Below are 19120 nucleotides of genomic sequence, written 5' to 3'. Positions count from 1 at the left end.
TCATCAGGTACGGTCCGATACGGCACCGTTTTGGAGCCATTGGGACGAGCCTCAAACGGTGCCGTTTTAAAGTCTGTAAAAATAATAAAAAAATTAAGGCAATGGTCATTTTTCAATATTTTGTAAACCCTAGCCTCCCTCTTTTCCTCTCTGCCGCTTCAAAACCTAGAAGCCTCTCTTCCTCAGCTCCGATTTGGACGGAATGAAGAAGAGCTTCGACGTCGCCGAGGTAAGAACTCCGTCTTTTTTCTTCTTTTATATATATAACCTTATATATATATATATATATATATATATATATATACGCTTTGAAAACAAAAAACAAAAAAGAAATAAATAAATTTGGAGATCAAAAAAAGAAAAATAGGAACCTTTCTTCAAAGATTTTCGATTTTTATTGATTCAGCAATGTTTTTTTTTTCATCCCCTCGAATCCCCCCTTTACATTTTAAAATATACTTGGCTTTATAGCCGAAAGAAAAAATGAAAAATCAAGGGAAAATCTCCTCTTTTGCTACTGTTTTCCTTGTCTACTTCCATTTCTCTCCTTTTGTTGCTTGTTTGCAGGTACATGGCAAGGTCAACTTGCCATTTCGGTGAAAGGAGGGCTGGTGGTGGCAGACATCGGGCGTGGTGCGCGCTGAAGGCGCACATGGGTAGCAGCGGCGCGAGGCAAAGGCAGGGAACCCTAGGGTTCCCTGTGCTGTTTAGTTTTTTGGACCCCAATGGGCCGCTTTAGATTTTGGGCCTTGGGCTATTGGGTATTTGTTTTTGTAATTGGCCTCCGGGTTAATGTTTTTGGCACTAGGCCCGGGTAAAATTAGGTCTGTACAGCTGCCCCTCTTTGCTTATTGTCATGTAACGAGAACAGAGCAAAGACTAAGAAAGACCAATTTTGTCCGGTCTCGCCGAATCTTGACTTCTTGGTGCCCTTCTTCTTCAGGTAGCCTCCTTCCAGTTCACTGTGTCTTGTCGCTTCAATCCACTCATTTGCACTTCAGGGAGATCTAACTTGTAGTTTCAATTTTCTTTGCCGCAACTTCAGAGGGACGATGTTTGTGGTCTTAGTCTGCTCCACTGTAACTTCAAGGAGATAAGACTGGATGTGATCTGCTCTACTATTGCTTAGAGATAAGATCTACAATCTTCAACCTACTCCACTGTTGCTCAGGGAGATAGGATTGGTTTCTTTTGTCTGCTCCGCTACTGCTTAGGGAGATAATACTTGATGCGGTCTGCTCCACTCATCGCTAGGAGATAAGATCTACAATCTTGACCGCTCCACTACCGCTAGGAGATAGAACTGGTGGTTTAAATCTGCTTCACTGCTGCTTAGGAATATAAGATTCGCCGTCTTCGATCTGCTCCACTACTGCTTAGGGAGATAGGATCTCCCATCTTTGACCTGCTCCACTACTGCTTAGGGGGATAGGATCTACCATCTTCGACCTGCTCCACTACTGCTTAGGGAGATAGGACTGGTGGCTTAAATCTGCTTCACTACTGCTTAGGAAGATAAGATTCGCCGTCTTCGATCTGCTCCACTACTGCTTAGGGAGATAAGACTGGTGGCTTAAATCTGCTTCACTACTGTTTAGGAAGGTGAGATTCGCCGTCTTCGATCTGCTCCACTACTGCATAGGGAGATAGGATCTAACATCTTTGACCTGCTCCACTACTGTTTAAGGAGATAGGACTGGTGGCTTAAATCTGCTTCACTACTGCTTAGGAATATGAGATTCGCCGTATTCGATCTGCTCCACTACTGCTTAGGGAGATAAGATCTAACATCTTTGACCTGCTCACTACCGCTTGGGAGATAGGACTGGTGGCTTAAATCGCTTCACTCTCGCTTGGGAAGATGAGATTCAGTCTTCGATCTGCTCCACTCATCGCTAGGAGATAGGATCTAACATCTTTGACTGATCCACTCATGCTAGGAGATAGGACTGGTGGCTTAAATCTGCTTCACTACTGCTTAGGAAGATGAGATTCGTCGTCTTCGATCTGCTCCACTACTGCTTAAGGAGGTAGGACTGGTGGCTTAAATCTGCTTCACTACTGCTTAGGAATATGAGATTCGCCGTATTCGATCTGCTCCACTACTGCTTAGGGAGATAAGATCTAACATCTTTGACCTGCTCCACTACTGCTTAGGGAGATAGGACTGGTGGCTTAAATCTGCTTCACTACTGCTTAGGAAGATGAGATTCGCCGTCTTCGATCTGCTCCACTACTGCTTAGGGAGATAGGATCTAATCATCTTTGACCTGCTCCACTACTGCTTAGGGAGATAGGACTGGTGGCTTAAATCTGCTTCACTACTGCTTTGGAAGATGAGATTCGCCGTCTTCGATCTGCTCCACTCTTGCTAGGGAGATAGGATCTAACATCTTTGACTGCTCCACTCTCGCTTAGAGAGATAGGACTGGTGGCTTAAATCGCTTCACTCTGCTTAGGAAGATGAGATTCGCCGCCTTCGATCTGCTCCACTCTCGCTAGGAGATAGGATCTAACATCTTTGACCTGCTCCACTACTGCTTAGGGAGATAGGACTGGTGGCTTAAATCTGCTTCACTACTTCTTAGGAAGATGAGATTTGTCGTCTTCGGTCTGCTCCACTACTGCTTAGGGAGATAGGATCTAACATCTTTGACCTGCTCCACTACTGCTTAGGGAGATAGGACTGGTTAAGATGACTTCATTCCACCCCACTACAACTTCAGGGGTATGGGTAACTTTATTGATCTGTTCTCTAGGGAACATGACCTGTAAAGTCCATTTTATGAACCTATCTATGTCTAGTGATTAGGATGTTATGATCAGAATGAATCAAAATCTCCTAACTAAATGTGCATGCATGAATGCAAAATGTCATGAAAATGATCTCTTAATGTTTGAGTTGTGGTTGCTCATTATTCATTAAGGCTCTATTACCAACACGTCAGAACACCATATTGTTCGACTGGTAGGACTCATCTCTTACTTAAACGGATTGCCCCCACAATAATCTTCAAAGTTTAATCCGTTGTAATCTTCAAGGTTAAGTTCACGATAATTTTGGGACATAAAATTCGAGCCATCTTTCTCCCACTAAGTATAAGATCTGACTCTTTCTCAATCCTCTCCCACTGTAATTTAGGGATTTAGGATCTGAATCTCTTTGGTCTCCTACACCAATCCCAGGGTGTCGTACCAAACGTTTATGCACAATTGTGGAACTTTCTCTTCCAAGAAACCTCTTTTTATCACTCGATGATCATTGCTCGTTTGTTCATTGAAACTTTGTCACCAACATGACATTTTGTCGTTTTGCTCAATCCATGCTTGGACAATAAAATCCGAAAGGATAGTCTTAATTTAGGCTTTTCCTTCTTAGATATTTCACCCTTCAAACTTGGTGTGTTCTAAACAATAGTTCTGTTTCAGGTTCCTGTATTATTTAGAAGCTTTCAGAGTAATATGCAAAACTTCCTTTGTGAAAGTTTTATTAGTCCATTAATCATTATTCCAATGCAACATGCTTGCAAAAAAAAGGCATAACAACGGATAAGAATAAAGCTGGTTCTGAGCATGACTCAAAATGAATAAATTATCCAAAATAGTAAAGAAGGATAATAAAGAAATTAATTGGGAATGTATATCTTGGAAAAGAATAAAGTATTCCAAGAACAACAAATTCAATATAAATAATATGAGAATTGGGTGCCCCAGGTATCGCTGCTTGAACTTCTCTGTACAAACATTTTGAAGACCATTCTGAGTTTTGACATGTGTTTAGGAGATCTACAGTGCTTTGTCGATGCCCCAAGATGTCGCCTACCATTCTTGTTGATTCAGGTATAACAAGATCACCACATGCCTAATTTGGTCAAGATTCGAGTTGCTTTGATTACCTCATGCCCCACTTTAATCAATATTTGAGCCGCTCTTTTCGGGTTTTCAACTCAAATCCCCTTTGGCCTAAAGTGCCATTTGCGGGTTTTCCCCTTAGCCTCTCCATTTTTACTATTTCATTTTTCATTTTTCATTTTCGTTTTTCATCTTTTTTGTTTTTTTTACTCAAAGTGCCCTCTGCAGGTTTTCACCTTGGTCCTTCCTTCTTCTTTAAACGGAGTGTTTCTTAACTGGATCTGAGTTTATAGGATTAGCAATCTCACTCAGGATCAGTGCTCCTCTGAAAATGGTCTTCTTTACAACATAGGGACATTCCCAGTTTGGCATTCATTTCCTTTTAGAATCCGTTCGTTAAGGAAGAATCTTTTTCAACATCCAGCCCTCTCGTGGAATTATCTGAGATGAGCCTGTTTATTATGGGCTCATATCATTTATTTCTGGTACATTCGGCCCCGATGAATAGCTTTTAACCCTTTTCCTAGGGCCAATTGATTACATCGCGATTGGATCCCTCCAACAAGCAATGAAGGGATTTCAATAGGTAAAACTACCTCAATCCTGTAAACCAAAAAGAGAGGTGTTGCCCTACTGCAGATGTTCGACAAGCAATGAGGGCAAATGGTAAATTCTCATGCCAGTCCTCGTTTACCTCTAGGTAATTCGGTGACAAAACGTGGTGTCTGCTTTTGAATTGATTTCAGACCTCAGTTATCGTGCTATCATTTAAGTTCAATGCATTTTCCAATACCATCCTCTCTGAAATTCTGTACCGGTATAGGATGACCTTGATCCATGAAGTAGCCTCTCAAAAAATGAAGCAATGCCCATTAGAAGTCTTCGGTAATGGTGATGTCTATGCCCTATTTTGCTCAAAATTTGAGTCGCCCTTTTCGGGTTTTCAACTCAGATCCACCTTTGGTCAAAGCGCCCTTTGCGGGTTTTCGCCTTGACCTCTCCTTTTTCTCTTTCTTTTTATTTTCTTCTTCCTTTTTTCCTATTTTTGACTTTGATTTTTTTTTATTTTTTCTTCTTTTTTTTGTCTGAACTCATGGGATCAGGTAAGTCCTGGTCATGCTTTTCGATCAGAATCAATGTTATTCTAAAGTTTTCCACATAAGATCCTCCACTTTCATCTTGTATGTGAAAAACCTTCTTGGGTACCGGATTTCTTTCATAGAGCCCTTTTGGGACGCAATTACGACAGAAGACTTTGGATCTTCCTCTTTAATCAGGATAAAATCCAACAACATCTTGAAGGGATGAAAACTCGACTTCAAATGGCAAAGCTATGTTGACTCAACGAGAGAGGCATTGCCCCGGAAAAGAATTACATCGTTCATACTGCAAGTTTCTGACATCATGCTGTTGTGCAGATTTCATTATCGGTGTTTAACCCGAGGGCATATCCTGGTATGATCATACAAAGACATCTTTGAACACTAGAGGTAACTCAACAAGGTCTTGCTTCGTCTCTGTGGTCAGGTCAATTCTAGTCTTTACCAAGCTCACAATTTCTAATGATTCCTTGAGAGGTAGGATCTGTTTATCCTCTTATTCTACCATATTCAACAAGTTTGGAGATAGGCTACGATCTATGTCATTTCCAAAGTCATGAGATCCGTCTAAACACATGCCTCGCTCAAGTGGAAGATCTGAGTCTGTAGCAGTGTTACTCATGTCATTGATATCTGGGGACTCATTGTAAGTACAAAAGAATATACAAAGAATATATGAAGTTGTACAATATGTTTATGAATGCAATAGTGATTTGGAAGAAAGAATAAAAGAATAAAAATAATCATTGATAAGAAATGAAAGAATATTGGTTCAAAAAGATCGCAAAGATGCATTCCATTAAAATAATGACGTTCGAAATGAGCCTATTTCACAAAAGAGTTCTTATTGCCTCTAGGCTAAAAGCAACAAGTGTGTTCTGAATATTACTCTGAGTAAGCTCTAAATACTACAGGGGTCTCTTCTGCAGTTTAATTATTCAGAACACTCTCGAGTTTAGAAGGGCGAACATCTAATAAGATCTCTTCTCCAGTTGTTTCTTCATATTCGGCACTGATGTGAACATTTCCCAACATTTCTTCATTCATCGCATTCCCTTCATTATCCGTATGATTGAGCAGCGGGTTTTCTGTACTGATTGAATCCTCAAATTTAACAATGCCCATATTGATAAACCTTTCGACCAGCTTTTTAAAGGCAGTGCAGTTTTCTATAGAATGCCCTGTAATTCCCGCATGATAGTCACATTGTGCATTTGTGTCGTACCATTTGGGATACGGAGGTTGTAAAGGCTTCAAGTAGAAAGGGGAGACAACATGTGCGTCAAATAAATTCTGATACAACTCCAGGTACGACATTGGGATTGGTACAAATTGAGACTTCTCAGTACCTGGTTTCACTCCAGATTCTTGCTTTAAAGGGCTCTGATGGCTAGTGGTCTCCGTCTTTGGCCTGCCCATAGTGATTGGTTTTGAGTGGCCCTTGTTATATCCGCCTGCGTTATCCTTTTTATTCCCCTTCTTCCTTGGGGCCTTTATAGTATCTGGGTACTCTACCATCATCTGCTTTATTTCGGCTAGATTAGCAACAGGATTAGCTAAATTGTTCCTCAAATTGGATCCTAAGCCTGTCAGGCAATTCTCTGGTGTCGATGTACCAGTCTGATAATATTGGGATCTGATAGTAAAGAGTGCCCCTTGTGGGTGCCCATCTGGCTGGACCTGGGCACTTATCGGAGTACAATCTAAGGAATAAACAAGATCCTCATTATTAACCCCAAAGTAAACCACCGGGTCTTACACTTCTTTTGACTTTCCAGCTAGCAATCGGTTGAATTGGTTTATCATAGTTCTCCGTAGTTCTAGCATCTGATCTCTCATCTCCTGTTGAAACTCAGTCAATTGCTCCTGCATCTGAATCTGCATTCGCTCTAATTTTTCCAACCTTTGTTCCATTTCTCTAGCCTTTGCTTGGATATCGTAAGGGTGTTTGGTTGGTTGGTTTTCCTGGTTAGCTGAAATAAATTTACTCGTTTAGACTCTTTCAATGGATTTTAATGCATATAATGCAATGTGATGCAAATGCATGAAATGAATGCCTAAAGAGACGTTGATTCTGATTCAATTACATTTAGGAAAATTTTCTAGAAAGAAAATTCCCTTACATAAAACGGATACATGTACGACCTCACCCTCGTATTCTAAGAAACAACATCGGTCTTTTTCTTTATCCGCATGTTTGAGGTAATCTCGCCAATAGATGCCATTGCTAGCTCCTTCTTTTGATCTTGGTCGCGATCCATCATCTGCCCATCTTCATAAGGCTCGTCAGCTTCTTGGAACGTCGAAGGCTCTTAGACAATCGCCTTGAGTCCTCAGGCCACGAAGCAGGGTCACGAACTCTTCCATTGCCCTTCTTGCGTTCCTCAGAATATATTCGAGAAGTCATATTATTTTCCACTTTATCAAGGAATTCGTATTCCATGACAAGCTTTCTAATTTAGTAATCGAACTTGAATCCATATCTCTTTCCTAAGATGCAAATGCAATGCAATGCAATCATAATCAAAACACAACAAGAGGGGTTAGTACAAAACATAAGCAAGCGCAAAAAACAAAAAGTACCTAATCAGGTAGATACTAGGGGTTTGGAGTAGGGGTGTGCATTCGGTTAACCGACCTGAATTAGTTAAAACCGAATTAACCGACCTCCAAAATTTTTTAACCGTTAACCGAACCGAAATTTTTTAAAAAAATATTAACCGAACCGAATTTTTTTCGGTTAAACCGGTCGGTTAACCGAATTAACTGAAAATCATATGATTTTTTTTGGTTAAAAATTAACCGATTTAACCTATTTAACCGATTAACCGATTTAACCGATTTAACCGACTTAATCGATTTAACCGACTTAACCGATTTAAATCACTATATAATTAAAAAAATTACACAAGTCTTTGAATCACTACATAACTAAAAATATTACATAAGTCTTTGAATCACTACATAATTAAAAATATTACATAAGTCTTTAACACATAAAGTAAATTTACAATTAATTCATATTTTGAAAGACACCTACTGCTGCTCAAGAGAAGATGTGGATATAAATTTGGGTTCGATTGTTTATAAAATTTTATTTAAAATAAATAAACTTACATTACAAACTTGGGAAAGAAAACATGAAACATGCAAGATTGCATGAAACATGAAACATGCAAGATAATGCACTATTTACATTATAAATTTGCGTGCACTATAATGTATGTAAGAAAACATGAAACATGCAAGATGAAACATGAAAACATGAAACATGAATTATTCTTGGGCTTAGTTCTTGGGCTTGGAGCCTGGAGGAGAAAAAATATATTGGGCTGGCCGGCTGGGCTTAATTTAAGGCCTATTACCTTACAAAATTCGGTTAACCGAATTTTTTCGGTTAACAAACCGGTTTCGAACCGATTTAACCGTTAACCGAAAATTTAAAAAACTCTTAACCGACCCCCGACTGAAAATATTCGGTTAACCGACCGATTAACCGAATTTTTTCGGTTTTAACCGAATTTTGCACACCCCTAGTTTGGAGTGGCTCTACCTAGGTTAAGTTCCTAAGTCCACTATATGAGGTTTGGTTCTAAAGATAATGTACCCGAACCAGCAGATTCCTCGATCTTCACCCATTATAGGCTCATACAGACCAAGTTCGGTTCAGGGGAATACATTTCCCTATGGCTGCACGGAGATGAAAATCTCACGAAGACATAAGTACGGATGTATCCCGAAAGTGATCCACTATCCTGCACGGAGGTGAAAACCTCACGAAGGACTAGTTTCTCACTCCCACTTAAAAGGGAATAATCGAGCGATTATGTAATGCAATATGCAGAAATATATCAAAATTCAAACCAATAAAGCAATTACAAACCGAAGTAATGATAATCGTAACAAAAACGGACAAACATACAACAAAATGACCGTAGATTTGAACCAAGCTTTCGGGTGACCTATAGGCATTCGGTGTGGTTCTACCTAGGGTAGGCTCTTAAGGCTCATTATATACGATTCGGTTCTAAAGTAAGGGTACCTGAACCAGCAGATTCCTCGATCCTCACCCATTATAGGATCATACGGACTGAGTTCGGTTCAAGGGAATACATTTCTCTATGGCCATGCGGAGATGAAAATCTCACGAAGACATAGGTACGGGTGTATCCCGGAAGCGATTCACTATTCCATGCGGAGGTGAAAACCTCACGAAGGCGTAGTTTCTCACTCCTACTTAAAAGGGTGCGACCAACGGTCATGCAATGTAATGTGTAGAAATATACATCTAAACGCAGTAATTATAAACAAAATGATAAAGACTGAAATAAAGACGAATGAAATGCAACACAAGGATCATATATTTAAATCAAGTTTTCAATTTTTGACAAAAAGACAAAAAGTAATCAACTCGTGGCTTGACTCTCTTATTTTGGTTCCCCAGTGGAGTCACCAAGCTGTTGACACCATTTTTTTGCATAAAACGGGGTCGACTTGGATTTTGAAAGTAAAAACAAAAAATGGAGTCGCCACCAATCTTTTTTGATAAGGTGCGATCGGATCACCTTGAAAAGTGGTTGTTTTTAATAAATGATTCAATTTTATTAAAACAACGATTTTTGGTCCACAAAATTTAGAAAAACAGGTTCGGGAGTCGGTTACGTACGAGGAAGGATTAGCACCCTCGTAACGCCCAAAAATTGGTACCTAGTTGATTAATTAATGTCTTAATGTCGAAGATTGAAAACTTTGAAGAGTTTTAAAGTACGATCCTTGAAAATTTGAACGACATAGATTGAAATTTAAGAGGATATTTGGCTATTTAGTCGAACGAGAAATCGAAACCCAGCACGTTAGGGCACGTTCTCTCGAATTTCCAAATGCAAAACATTGCCTCGTTTTGAAATTTTGAAAGGATATTCAACTATTTGGTCAAACGAGTAATCGAAACCCAACACGTTAGGGCACGTTTTCTCAATTTCCAAACGCGAATATTGTCTTATTTTAAAAGTTTAAAAGGATATTTTAGCTATTTGGTCGAACGAAAAAAAATCGAAACCCAGCACGTTAGGACACGTTTTCTCGATTTTCCAAACGCAAAACATTTCCTTATTTAGAAAAAAAATCTATTTGATGTATGGTGTTAGTAGGCAGAACAAAACGGTAATGAATAAGACAAGTTAAGCATTAATAATACAAACAATCATCAAAATGAAATAAATAAATATAAGAGACGAATTAATCACATAATAACAAGCAAATAAACGAATAGAATTTAAATGTCCTTTTGAAATGATAATGAGCGCATAAATAAGTAAATAAATAATAATAACAATAAAGAAGATGAATAAAATTAAAATGTGAAAAGATATATGTATATTCATATGTGGATATAAAATTGTAAAATATGAAAAATACATATAAGTATATATATTTGTGACGATAAAATGTATATATATGTAGATATAAAATAAATAAAATATATATATATGAGTTTCTATGTATATATAAATAAGTTATAAAATATCTAAGTGTACATATATATATATATATATATATTACGAAAATGCATGTGTATGTACATATGTATTTTAGACGCATAAAACCAAAGATAAATATGTATGTATGTATATACACGAGTAAAAAAAATCTATGTATATAGATATATTCATTACACACATGTAACAAAGTTTGAAAAATAAGAAAGATATAAATAATATCAATATAATATAAATATAGTAATATCAATATAAAACAAATATCTTTGATATTTAAATAAGTTAATATAAATAACATATAACAACAATAATACACATAATAATAACCATGATAGTATCAAATTTATTAACATTATTAATAAAATAACTAAAATAAATAAACAAATCGACTAAACTGAATTTAGAAACAAAACATGGGGTCTAAAGTGCAAATAAACAGAAAAGGGCTCCCATGGACCACAATAAAATGCGCTGCAAGAGCGAGGGACCGATAGGGAGAATATCCCCTTTTGACGCATCATTTCATTAGGACCGAATTGAAATAAACGCAAAAACTGCGGGGCCAAATTAATAAATGCCAACGAAAGGGTAAAAGGACTAAATTGAAGACAAGCATAAAAGCGGAGGATCTGGGTTGCAAATAGTCCTTCCCATACCAAAACGCGCGGATCTAGCCGCGGTTGGATCGGGTCATCAGGTACGATCCGATACGGCACCGTTTTGGAGCCATTGGGACGGGCCTCAAATGGTGCCGTTTTAAAGTCTGTAAAAATAATAAAAAATTAAGGCAATGGTCATTTTTCAATATTTTGTAAACCCTAGCCTCCCTCTTTTCCTCTCTGCCGCTTCAAAACCTAGAAGCCTCTCTTCCTCAGCTCCGATTTGGACGGAATGAAGAAGAGCTTCGATGGCGCCGAGGTAAGAACTCCGTCTTTTTTCTTCTTTTATATATATAACATTATATATATATACGCTTTAAAAACAAAAAACAAAAAAGAAATAAATAAATTCGGAGATCAAAAAAAGAAAAATAGGAACCTTTCGTCAAAGATTTTCGATTTTTATTGATTCAGCAATGTTTTTTTTTTCATCCCCTCGAATCCCCCTTTTACATTTTACAATATACTTGGCTTTATAGCCGAAAGAAAAAATGAAAAATCAAGGGAAAATCTCCTCTTTTGCTACTGTTTTCCTTGTCTGCTTCCATTTCTCTCTTTTTGTTGCTTGTTTGCAAGTACATGGCAAGGTCAACTTGCCATTTCGGTGAAAGGAGGGTCAAGCGGACATCATATCGGCGTGTAGGCTCTTGTGAGGCGCACATGGGTAGCAATGGCACATGAGGCAAAGCGAGGAACCCTAGGGTTCCCTGTGCTGTTTAGTTTTTTGGGCCCCAATGGGCCGCTTTAGATTTTGGGCCTTGGGCTATTGGGTATTTGTTTTTGTAATTGGCCCCGGGTTAATGTTTTTAGCACTAGGCCCGGGTAAAATTAGATCTGTACATTATTGATATAATAACACATTTAACCTTCAAAATTCACACATTGTATTGATTTAATAACAAATTTAGCCCACAATATTTACATATTCTGTCAAATTGGTTATGATTTAACAAATTTAACCTACAAAATGTACGCATTTTGTCAACATTTACACAAGATATATAAACATCAAAGGCTAAATTTGTTAATTTACCAATCAAAATTAGGTACAATTGATAGAAAACATTAATTGTTTTTATTTGCTCACTTTCGAAATTAATAGGGATTAAATTATTCTAATTTTTATGAGAGGGACCAGTTTGCTCAATTCTGAAATTGGTAAGGACTAGAAAGGTGTTTTTGCCTTAAATTTATAAGTCCTATTTGAAATAATTAAGTGGGTTACCTAACCAGCCTACCCTTCCAAGTTGTTTTCTTCATCAACTTGTAGCTACACCTCACTTAACAACAACATATATTATTAACTCACAAGATACACAGCCGAGGAATCTTAGTTGGTGTTTCACTCATCACGTGCATATCCTCCTCTTCTCCATCACCAAGTTTGGCAGGTGGCTTGCAGAGACAAACCCTTTGCTACCCTAATTTCAACCCCATCTGTCTTTTATCCATCCTCACTTCTCTAATATAAACCACTTTCCCCCTTGTGTAAGCACAAGCCATTCCATTTTCAGTCTTTTTTTTGTTTTTTGTTTACAACAACAATGGCTGGACACACAGTTTACACCCTCTCAGAAGTGTCTCGACACAAATCCAAGAACGACTGTTGGCTTGTCATCGATGGCCGAGTAACCCGGCTCTCTTTAGTCTTTACTCACCCAATTATCTTTACTTATTTATGTAGATAAATAATCAGAGACTTGACTGATTCTTTCAGGTTCTGAACGTAACAAAGTTCCTGGAAGAACATCCAGGAGGAGAAGAGGTGTTGTTGGAATCAGCAGGGAAGGATGCGACGAAAGAATTCAACGATATCGGACATAGCAAGTCGGCTCAGAATTTGCTCCTCAAGTATCAGATTGGTGTTCTCCAGGGTCACACTTTAAAGAATAATGAACAGGTTGGTTCAACCGAGGAGCCCAAAAAGAAAGAGATGAGTGCATTCGTTATCAAGGATGACCTGACGCCTAAATATGCTGCAGTCGTCGAGTTCGCCGCCCCACTCCTGGTTGCTGGTTCCTATTTCTGTTACAGATACCTCACACCAAGCTCATAAGTGCTGTAATCAATTTGGTTTTCAAGTTCAACCTCAACATGCCCCTTCTTCCCTTTAAATAATTGTTGGCATAGAATGTTTACAATGATGGTGTGTTGTTCCTTTCTTTTTATCTTCACTTGTCCTTTTGGTTATTGTTGTTGATGATTATATAAGAATGAGAGTTATCATATCCAATTATCATTACAACTGGAAAACAATATGGCAGAAAAGAAAAAAAATCCTACTATGTTACAACTTGAATTGAAAGAAAGAATATATATCTATATATATAAAAGAAGAAGCTGGTTAAAGGAGAATGAAAATACAAGCGTTGTATTAATACAATGTACTATCCAAAAAGGAAAAAGGACTTAAAATAAAATATGCCATAAGTCCCTGTATTCTTCATAAATTTAAAATTTAATCCATATATTTTTATTTAAAATACTCACTTGGTACAAATATAACTAAAAAAAATGTTGTAATGAATCTGAATTTAACAAAATAATTCCAATAATTGGACCTGAATTTTTAAACCGGTAAAGTAGAGAGACTAAATTCTTAAAAATAAAAGTACATGGACTAAATTTCAAACTTACGAAGGGTACAGGGACTTATGACATATTATTAAATGATCCGACAGCCTCAGTTCAACTCTAGAATCCCTCTGATCCTTACTGAACAAAGGGCCCTGCCCTTCATTGGAAAAATTGAAGTTGGAAGGAAGAGGCAAGAAGCAGTGGAGGGAAAGAGCAGGAAGAAAAGGTGCTCTTGCTTTCCATCATGCTACCTTCACCCAAGATGTAGCCGGGCATAGATTCCGTTGAAAGCATAATATGCACAACATATACTCCTCAAACCACTTTCAACCAAATAATTTGCCGCCGACTGTAAATTGCCGGTCCAAGATTATGCGTGTCCTTTTCATATTGTCTGCAATACAATCAAAACTGCATATAGGATAAAATCAAGTTCAGACTTGGTGAACTAAATTTCAAATGATACTGCAAAAAGGCGAAGCAAACAACTAACTTTATTGCAGCAATGCATCAACGCACTTAATCTTGGTTCTAATATCATGAAATAAGGAATCTAAGGTCCTATGGGCTAAGATATGCATTTCTATTTGTTACTGGTCTTAGGGGGAACATGTTCTTCACTTGCAGTCACTCCGCACAATATATTGCTCTTATGCTCCATAGCGATGAGAATTCACCATTCAAGTTAAGTAGAACAAAGCACAGATAAACAGCCAAAGAATGAAATGCCTCTACTAATAAAGAAAATATAAAAAAAAAATGCATTAATGAGGGAGCATATAAACTTTTTCCATAAACAGATAAACAGAAAATATCGAACAACAAACCCAAAAAAGGAAGAAAAAATTAATGAGAATTTCAGGAAAGCTCACCAATCAAGCAAATAACGAGGAAAGCCCAAATTGCTATTTGAGCGGGGCGACTATTTTTTAATTGATGCTTAGACCTTTGAAGCCGTCTTTTAATAGCCCCGTACCAGCCAATAGGTTGCTTATCATTGCAATCTACACAACCGCTACCCTTTTCACAGCATTCATCATTGCCCTGTGGGATGAAACTTATAAACACTAATGGGACGAAACTAATAAATATCAAAAACTATATTAAGTTTAGTACAGAAGTTGGATTGACATTCACCCTAGCCAACTCAGGAGGTCTCGAAAACTCTGCATCAGACTCTTGATGACGAGCCGTTGCCGACTTCCTGATGCCATTCTTTGACCACTGCCCCTTGACTGCAGATTCCGTGGAACTCAGGGCACTGGAGCTTGGCACCCTTCGTGGTGGAATAAAGCGTTGACCATTGGAAGAGTTTTGCTGTAAAACGTCATCAACAATTGCAATCTTCCAAGCACCAATGTCAGGACTAGCACTAGCTGTCCTCCTATGCCCATATGACTTCTCGTTGTTAACCTCAGATGAGCTGAACTCAATAGACTGACTTGCATTCTTCAAGAAATCTGGCGCTGATTCTCTATTGATTCCTCGCCGAAGATCACTAGCTCTACCATGAACCTTAGGAGGAAGCTTCTTGTCTCCGGGTAGAGGCGGTGCGGACAAAAATAATGCGAGCTCATTGCATTCACCTTCATCCAAATGCACCCAAGGCACTGGTGTCTTACCCTCAGAACTAGCTGATTCCTGTAAATATTTTTCAATCTTTAAATTCTGGTTCTTAATTGCTACTATAAATTCACGATGCCGATCTCTTGCTTCCTCACTTGAATTCCCATAGTAACTCGATTGAACAGCTTTTTCAAACTCCTCTAACTGCAAAACAGATTCAATTTCTCTAAATCCTGAACCAATTCATGAACCAATCGGTGGTAAGAAAAATGAAAGAATGCATAAGATGACCTGCCATTTGGTAGTGCTAAGAGCAGTATGTAGATCCCTGCCAAGTTCCTCTAAATTCCATGTAGAAGAACCATCTTTTATCGCATGTATCCATGTCCTATATGTCGTTTCCATCCTATGAAACGCGAAAAAAACCAAAATTTCAACCGGTTATTGACTAATTGAAATTCTAAATCTTAATTTTATAATCTAGGAATCCAATTCATGATTCAAAGTAAGAGAACCCTAAATAAGAAAAGGAAATTATTTACCTGTCAGCAGATTGCTGGACTTCTTCAGCAACAGCGAAGAAGGGATCTTTTTCCCACCGATCAAGAGTCGAAGCCATTTCAAAAGAAGAAGGAGAAACCTCGGCTTCAATTAATTAATCAATTAATAACAATTAAATGAAACCAATCAGCATTATCCGAGTTTTTTTCTTGAAAAAAAAATCTTAAGTTCCTATAAAAATTCCGGAACCGAAGGATCAGATCAAAGAAATCTATTAAGATTTGAATTTGGAAGGAAGAGGAAATTAAAAAGCGCGAGAGACGGAGACCTTTATATTTAAAACGTCAGGAAAGAAAGGACGGTCATAAGCATAGGCATAGGAATAGCAGATTTTGGGGATTGAAGTTTGGCCTAAATATAAATGCCAAGCATTTATCATGCTTCATTACAAGGACATAATTATAAAATTTTCAAAATTCAGGGGCCATCTCACGAATTATACCCTTACTTTATTTGGTGCTCAGAACTCGATTCGTATACAACAAAAAATTCAAAATAATTTTAAATAATTCAAGTTTATTATTATGTGCTATCATATGCAATTAATTATACTATAAAATTGAGTTAGATAATAAAATATGACTCGTTGGATCGAAGGATGATCCCTAATACTGCATCATAAGATTCATAGAAGGCAAATTGTAACTAGGAATCTAGTATAATTTCATATGCCAGTTCCTCATACAGGAAGGTCACTGTACAATTATTCACCCACCTTGTCCTTACATTGCTATAATATTAGTATAAGATGGGTTCATTATACTGCAAGAGACAGCAGTGGACAGCCCTGTTATGTCCAGATGTAAGCTATTGGACTACTAACAATGTGCTTACCATCGGACCATTCCAGACGGGCAAAGCCAGTTGAACCAGGTGGCATAGAAATAGCTCTGAATGTCACTGTATAGCTCTTCTTCTCGTATTGTGCACTGAAACTTAATATTGCTGGCACAACCGACATTTTCACTGCTTGTGTCTGCGAATACAGTGAAATCTTGTATGTTGCTGGTACACCCACATTTGTAATGGTCCTTGTATATTTCACGGTGCTGCGCAATCCAGTTTGGAAGGGAACAGAGAAGGATGGATAGTTAAAATCTCCCAGGGTGTACTTTTTGCTTTTCTGACAAGTTAAATTTGTTTGCGTGGTGGATTTAATTTGACTAGGTGTGTAGTTCAGGGCACAAAGAAAACCAAGATAGTCATCGATGGTGGTGTCATAGACAAGGCCAGGGTCGAGGGCTGCGATTGGATCTACATGCCCGGCACCATAATCAAACGGTGTTGCTGGTCCCCCTGTGGCAACATCTTTAATCTTTTCACCATTTGGGTAAGTTGAGTAGGCTGTGGTCATGAGGGCAGATTTAATGGCTGCTGGACTCCATTCAGGATGAGCAGCTTTGAGAATTGCAGCTAAACCACTAACATGGGGACAAGACATTGATGTGCCTGAAACGATATTGAACTTTACATGCCTTTGGTCGATGGCCAACCCGGTCGGGCCAACCTCACCAGTCCATCCTGCAAGGATATTGACTCCTGGTGCGATAATGTCTGGTTTAAAAATTGCTGGAGTGACCGGATTCGGACCTCTAGAACTAAATGCTGCAACCACGGGAGATGGTTGAACACCTAACATTGTGGTTCCAGGACCAATTGTGGCTGTTGGATTGGGATCAAAAGATATATATTTCTTGATTGAATCCCCAGCTATCTGACCAACGGCTGCTGAAGGTAAGAGATGTGCATCGGCAAGTAGCTCTTCACCAAAAGTTAAAGTGTTTGCCAAAATCATCCCTACACCACCAGCAGCCTTCACCACCACTGCTTTTTCAACCCTGTCACTCCCCCCTCGATCGCATACCACAATTTTCCCCCTAACCTTTTCTGGAATCAAACTTCCATCTATGCAAAGACTTCCATTACTGGAATTACTCACACTACCACCATAAACTAGTGGCACCGTGGAATTAGATAACTGTTTTCCATTATAAAGTGTCACCCCGGTGTATCTCATGTTGTTTCCGAGAGTAATAGAGGCTGGGAAATCACGGTCTAATGTTCCAGCACCAACGGTTGTTATCCATGGCGCAACATTTAACAAGCTGCCTGCTTCAGGTCCTTCATTTCCTGCTGAACAAGATACAAAAATTCCATGTGCAGCAGCTGTGAATGCTCCAATGGCGATAATGTCAAGATAGTACTCTGTTATATGACCACCAATTGACATTGACATAATATCGACCCCATCCGCAATAGCTCTATCCATGCCTGCCGTAATATCAGAGATAAAACACCCATTAAGCCAACACACCTTGTAGATGGCCACTCGGGCATGTGAAGCCATCCCGCGTGCTGTCCCGGAAGCATATCCTAGTAAGTTGGCATTAGGCACAACTGACCCGGCAGCCGTAGTTGCTGTGTGAGTACCATGTCCATCATCATCTCTTGGAGACTTTGATTCCATGGTTTCATCAATAGGTCCCAACGCAGCTTCGTACCCTTGTAAATAATACCTGGCACCAATTAGTTTCTTATTGCAGCTGGATGAACTGAAGTTTTGCCCCACCTCACACTTGCCTTTCCACCCTGATGGCACCGGTCCAAGCTCAGAATCGTCGAAACTTTTCAGCTCGGGCCAAACTCCAGTATCCAATATGCCAACAATCACTTCACTCGTTGAAGCAGTGGTGGGGATGAGAGCGCTGTTGTTTCCTAATCCAAGGAACTCCGGTGTTCGAGTTGTATGCAGTTCATATCTAACGTCAGGTAGGACTGAGAGAACTCCAGACTGTTTTCCAAGAGATTCAGCTTCTTCAGGTGTGAGCCTCGCGGAGTAGCCATGGATTACGTTTTCGTATCTGTAAAGCATAGATGCTGATTTTGAGACAGATTTTAAAGATGAATCATACCATAGGGAGTGATGGGTGAAACATTCTGGCATGTTGGACTTGTCCATGTGAACTATGTAAGTCCTTTTGGCTTGCTCTGCCATAACGCATGCGTAACACAAACTCAGAACTACAACGATTGCTGCTACTTTGATCTTCAATGGCTTCATCTCTTCAGTCGAGTAATTAACTGATTGCATATTTCACCAAGGGAGGTTACTATATGATGATGATTAGGTCATTTCTTGTTTCAGTGATTGATGTTTACTTTTACATATATATATACACACACATGCTTGATGAACAGAAAGTAAATGGAAAATGATGCCCACTACTTGTATGGTTATGGATACTTTAATATTGCCTTACATTAAATATAGTCTTCTCTGTTAATGGCTGCCAAAATGGGAATTTGC

At 38.7% G+C, this 19120-nt stretch overlaps 3 protein-coding genes across 5 annotated transcripts; 1 reads left to right on the top strand and 2 right to left on the bottom strand.

Moving 5' to 3' along the window:
- Positions 1–12522: 12522 nt before the first annotated feature.
- Positions 12523–13337, top strand: LOC105797300 (uncharacterized). Its single transcript, XM_012627258.2, has 2 exons — positions 12523–12737; positions 12827–13337. Exons 1-2 carry the CDS (start codon positions 12654–12656, stop codon positions 13163–13165), a joined length of 423 nt encoding a protein of 140 aa, XP_012482712.2. The 5' UTR covers positions 12523–12653; the 3' UTR covers positions 13166–13337.
- A 211-nt stretch (positions 13338–13548) lies between these two features.
- On the bottom strand, positions 13549–16143 carry LOC105797299 (uncharacterized). Of its 3 annotated transcripts, none has more exons than XM_012627256.2 (5): positions 15795–16143; positions 15544–15658; positions 14824–15456; positions 14559–14730; positions 13549–14097 (listed from the first exon to the last, which is right to left on the bottom strand). In XM_012627256.2, the coding sequence occupies exons 1-5, from the start codon at positions 15869–15871 to the stop codon at positions 14072–14074; spliced, it is 1023 nt and encodes a 340-aa protein (XP_012482710.1). In that variant the 5' UTR covers positions 15872–16143; the 3' UTR covers positions 13549–14071. The 3 variants fall into 3 exon arrangements, with proteins under 3 accessions (XP_012482710.1, XP_012482709.1, XP_052484114.1); XM_012627255.2 differs by having other exon boundaries at positions 13549–14080; XM_052628154.1 differs by lacking the exon at positions 15795–16143 and having other exon boundaries at positions 13549–14080; positions 14824–15452.
- Positions 16144–16443: 300 nt separating this feature from the next.
- On the bottom strand, positions 16444–18919 carry LOC105797298 (subtilisin-like protease SBT1.7). The gene has a single exon (XM_012627254.2). The coding sequence runs from the start codon at positions 18902–18904 to the stop codon at positions 16604–16606; it is 2301 nt and encodes a 766-aa protein (XP_012482708.1). The 5' UTR covers positions 18905–18919; the 3' UTR covers positions 16444–16603.
- Between the last annotated feature and the right edge of the window lie 201 nt (positions 18920–19120).

This window comes from Gossypium raimondii, chromosome 3 (genome assembly GCF_025698545.1).
Source record: "Gossypium raimondii isolate GPD5lz chromosome 3, ASM2569854v1, whole genome shotgun sequence".
Lineage (NCBI taxonomy): Eukaryota > Viridiplantae > Streptophyta > Magnoliopsida > Malvales > Malvaceae > Gossypium > Gossypium raimondii.
Note: the sequence above shows the minus strand (reverse complement) of the source record. Positions and strands in the feature narration are given on the sequence as shown.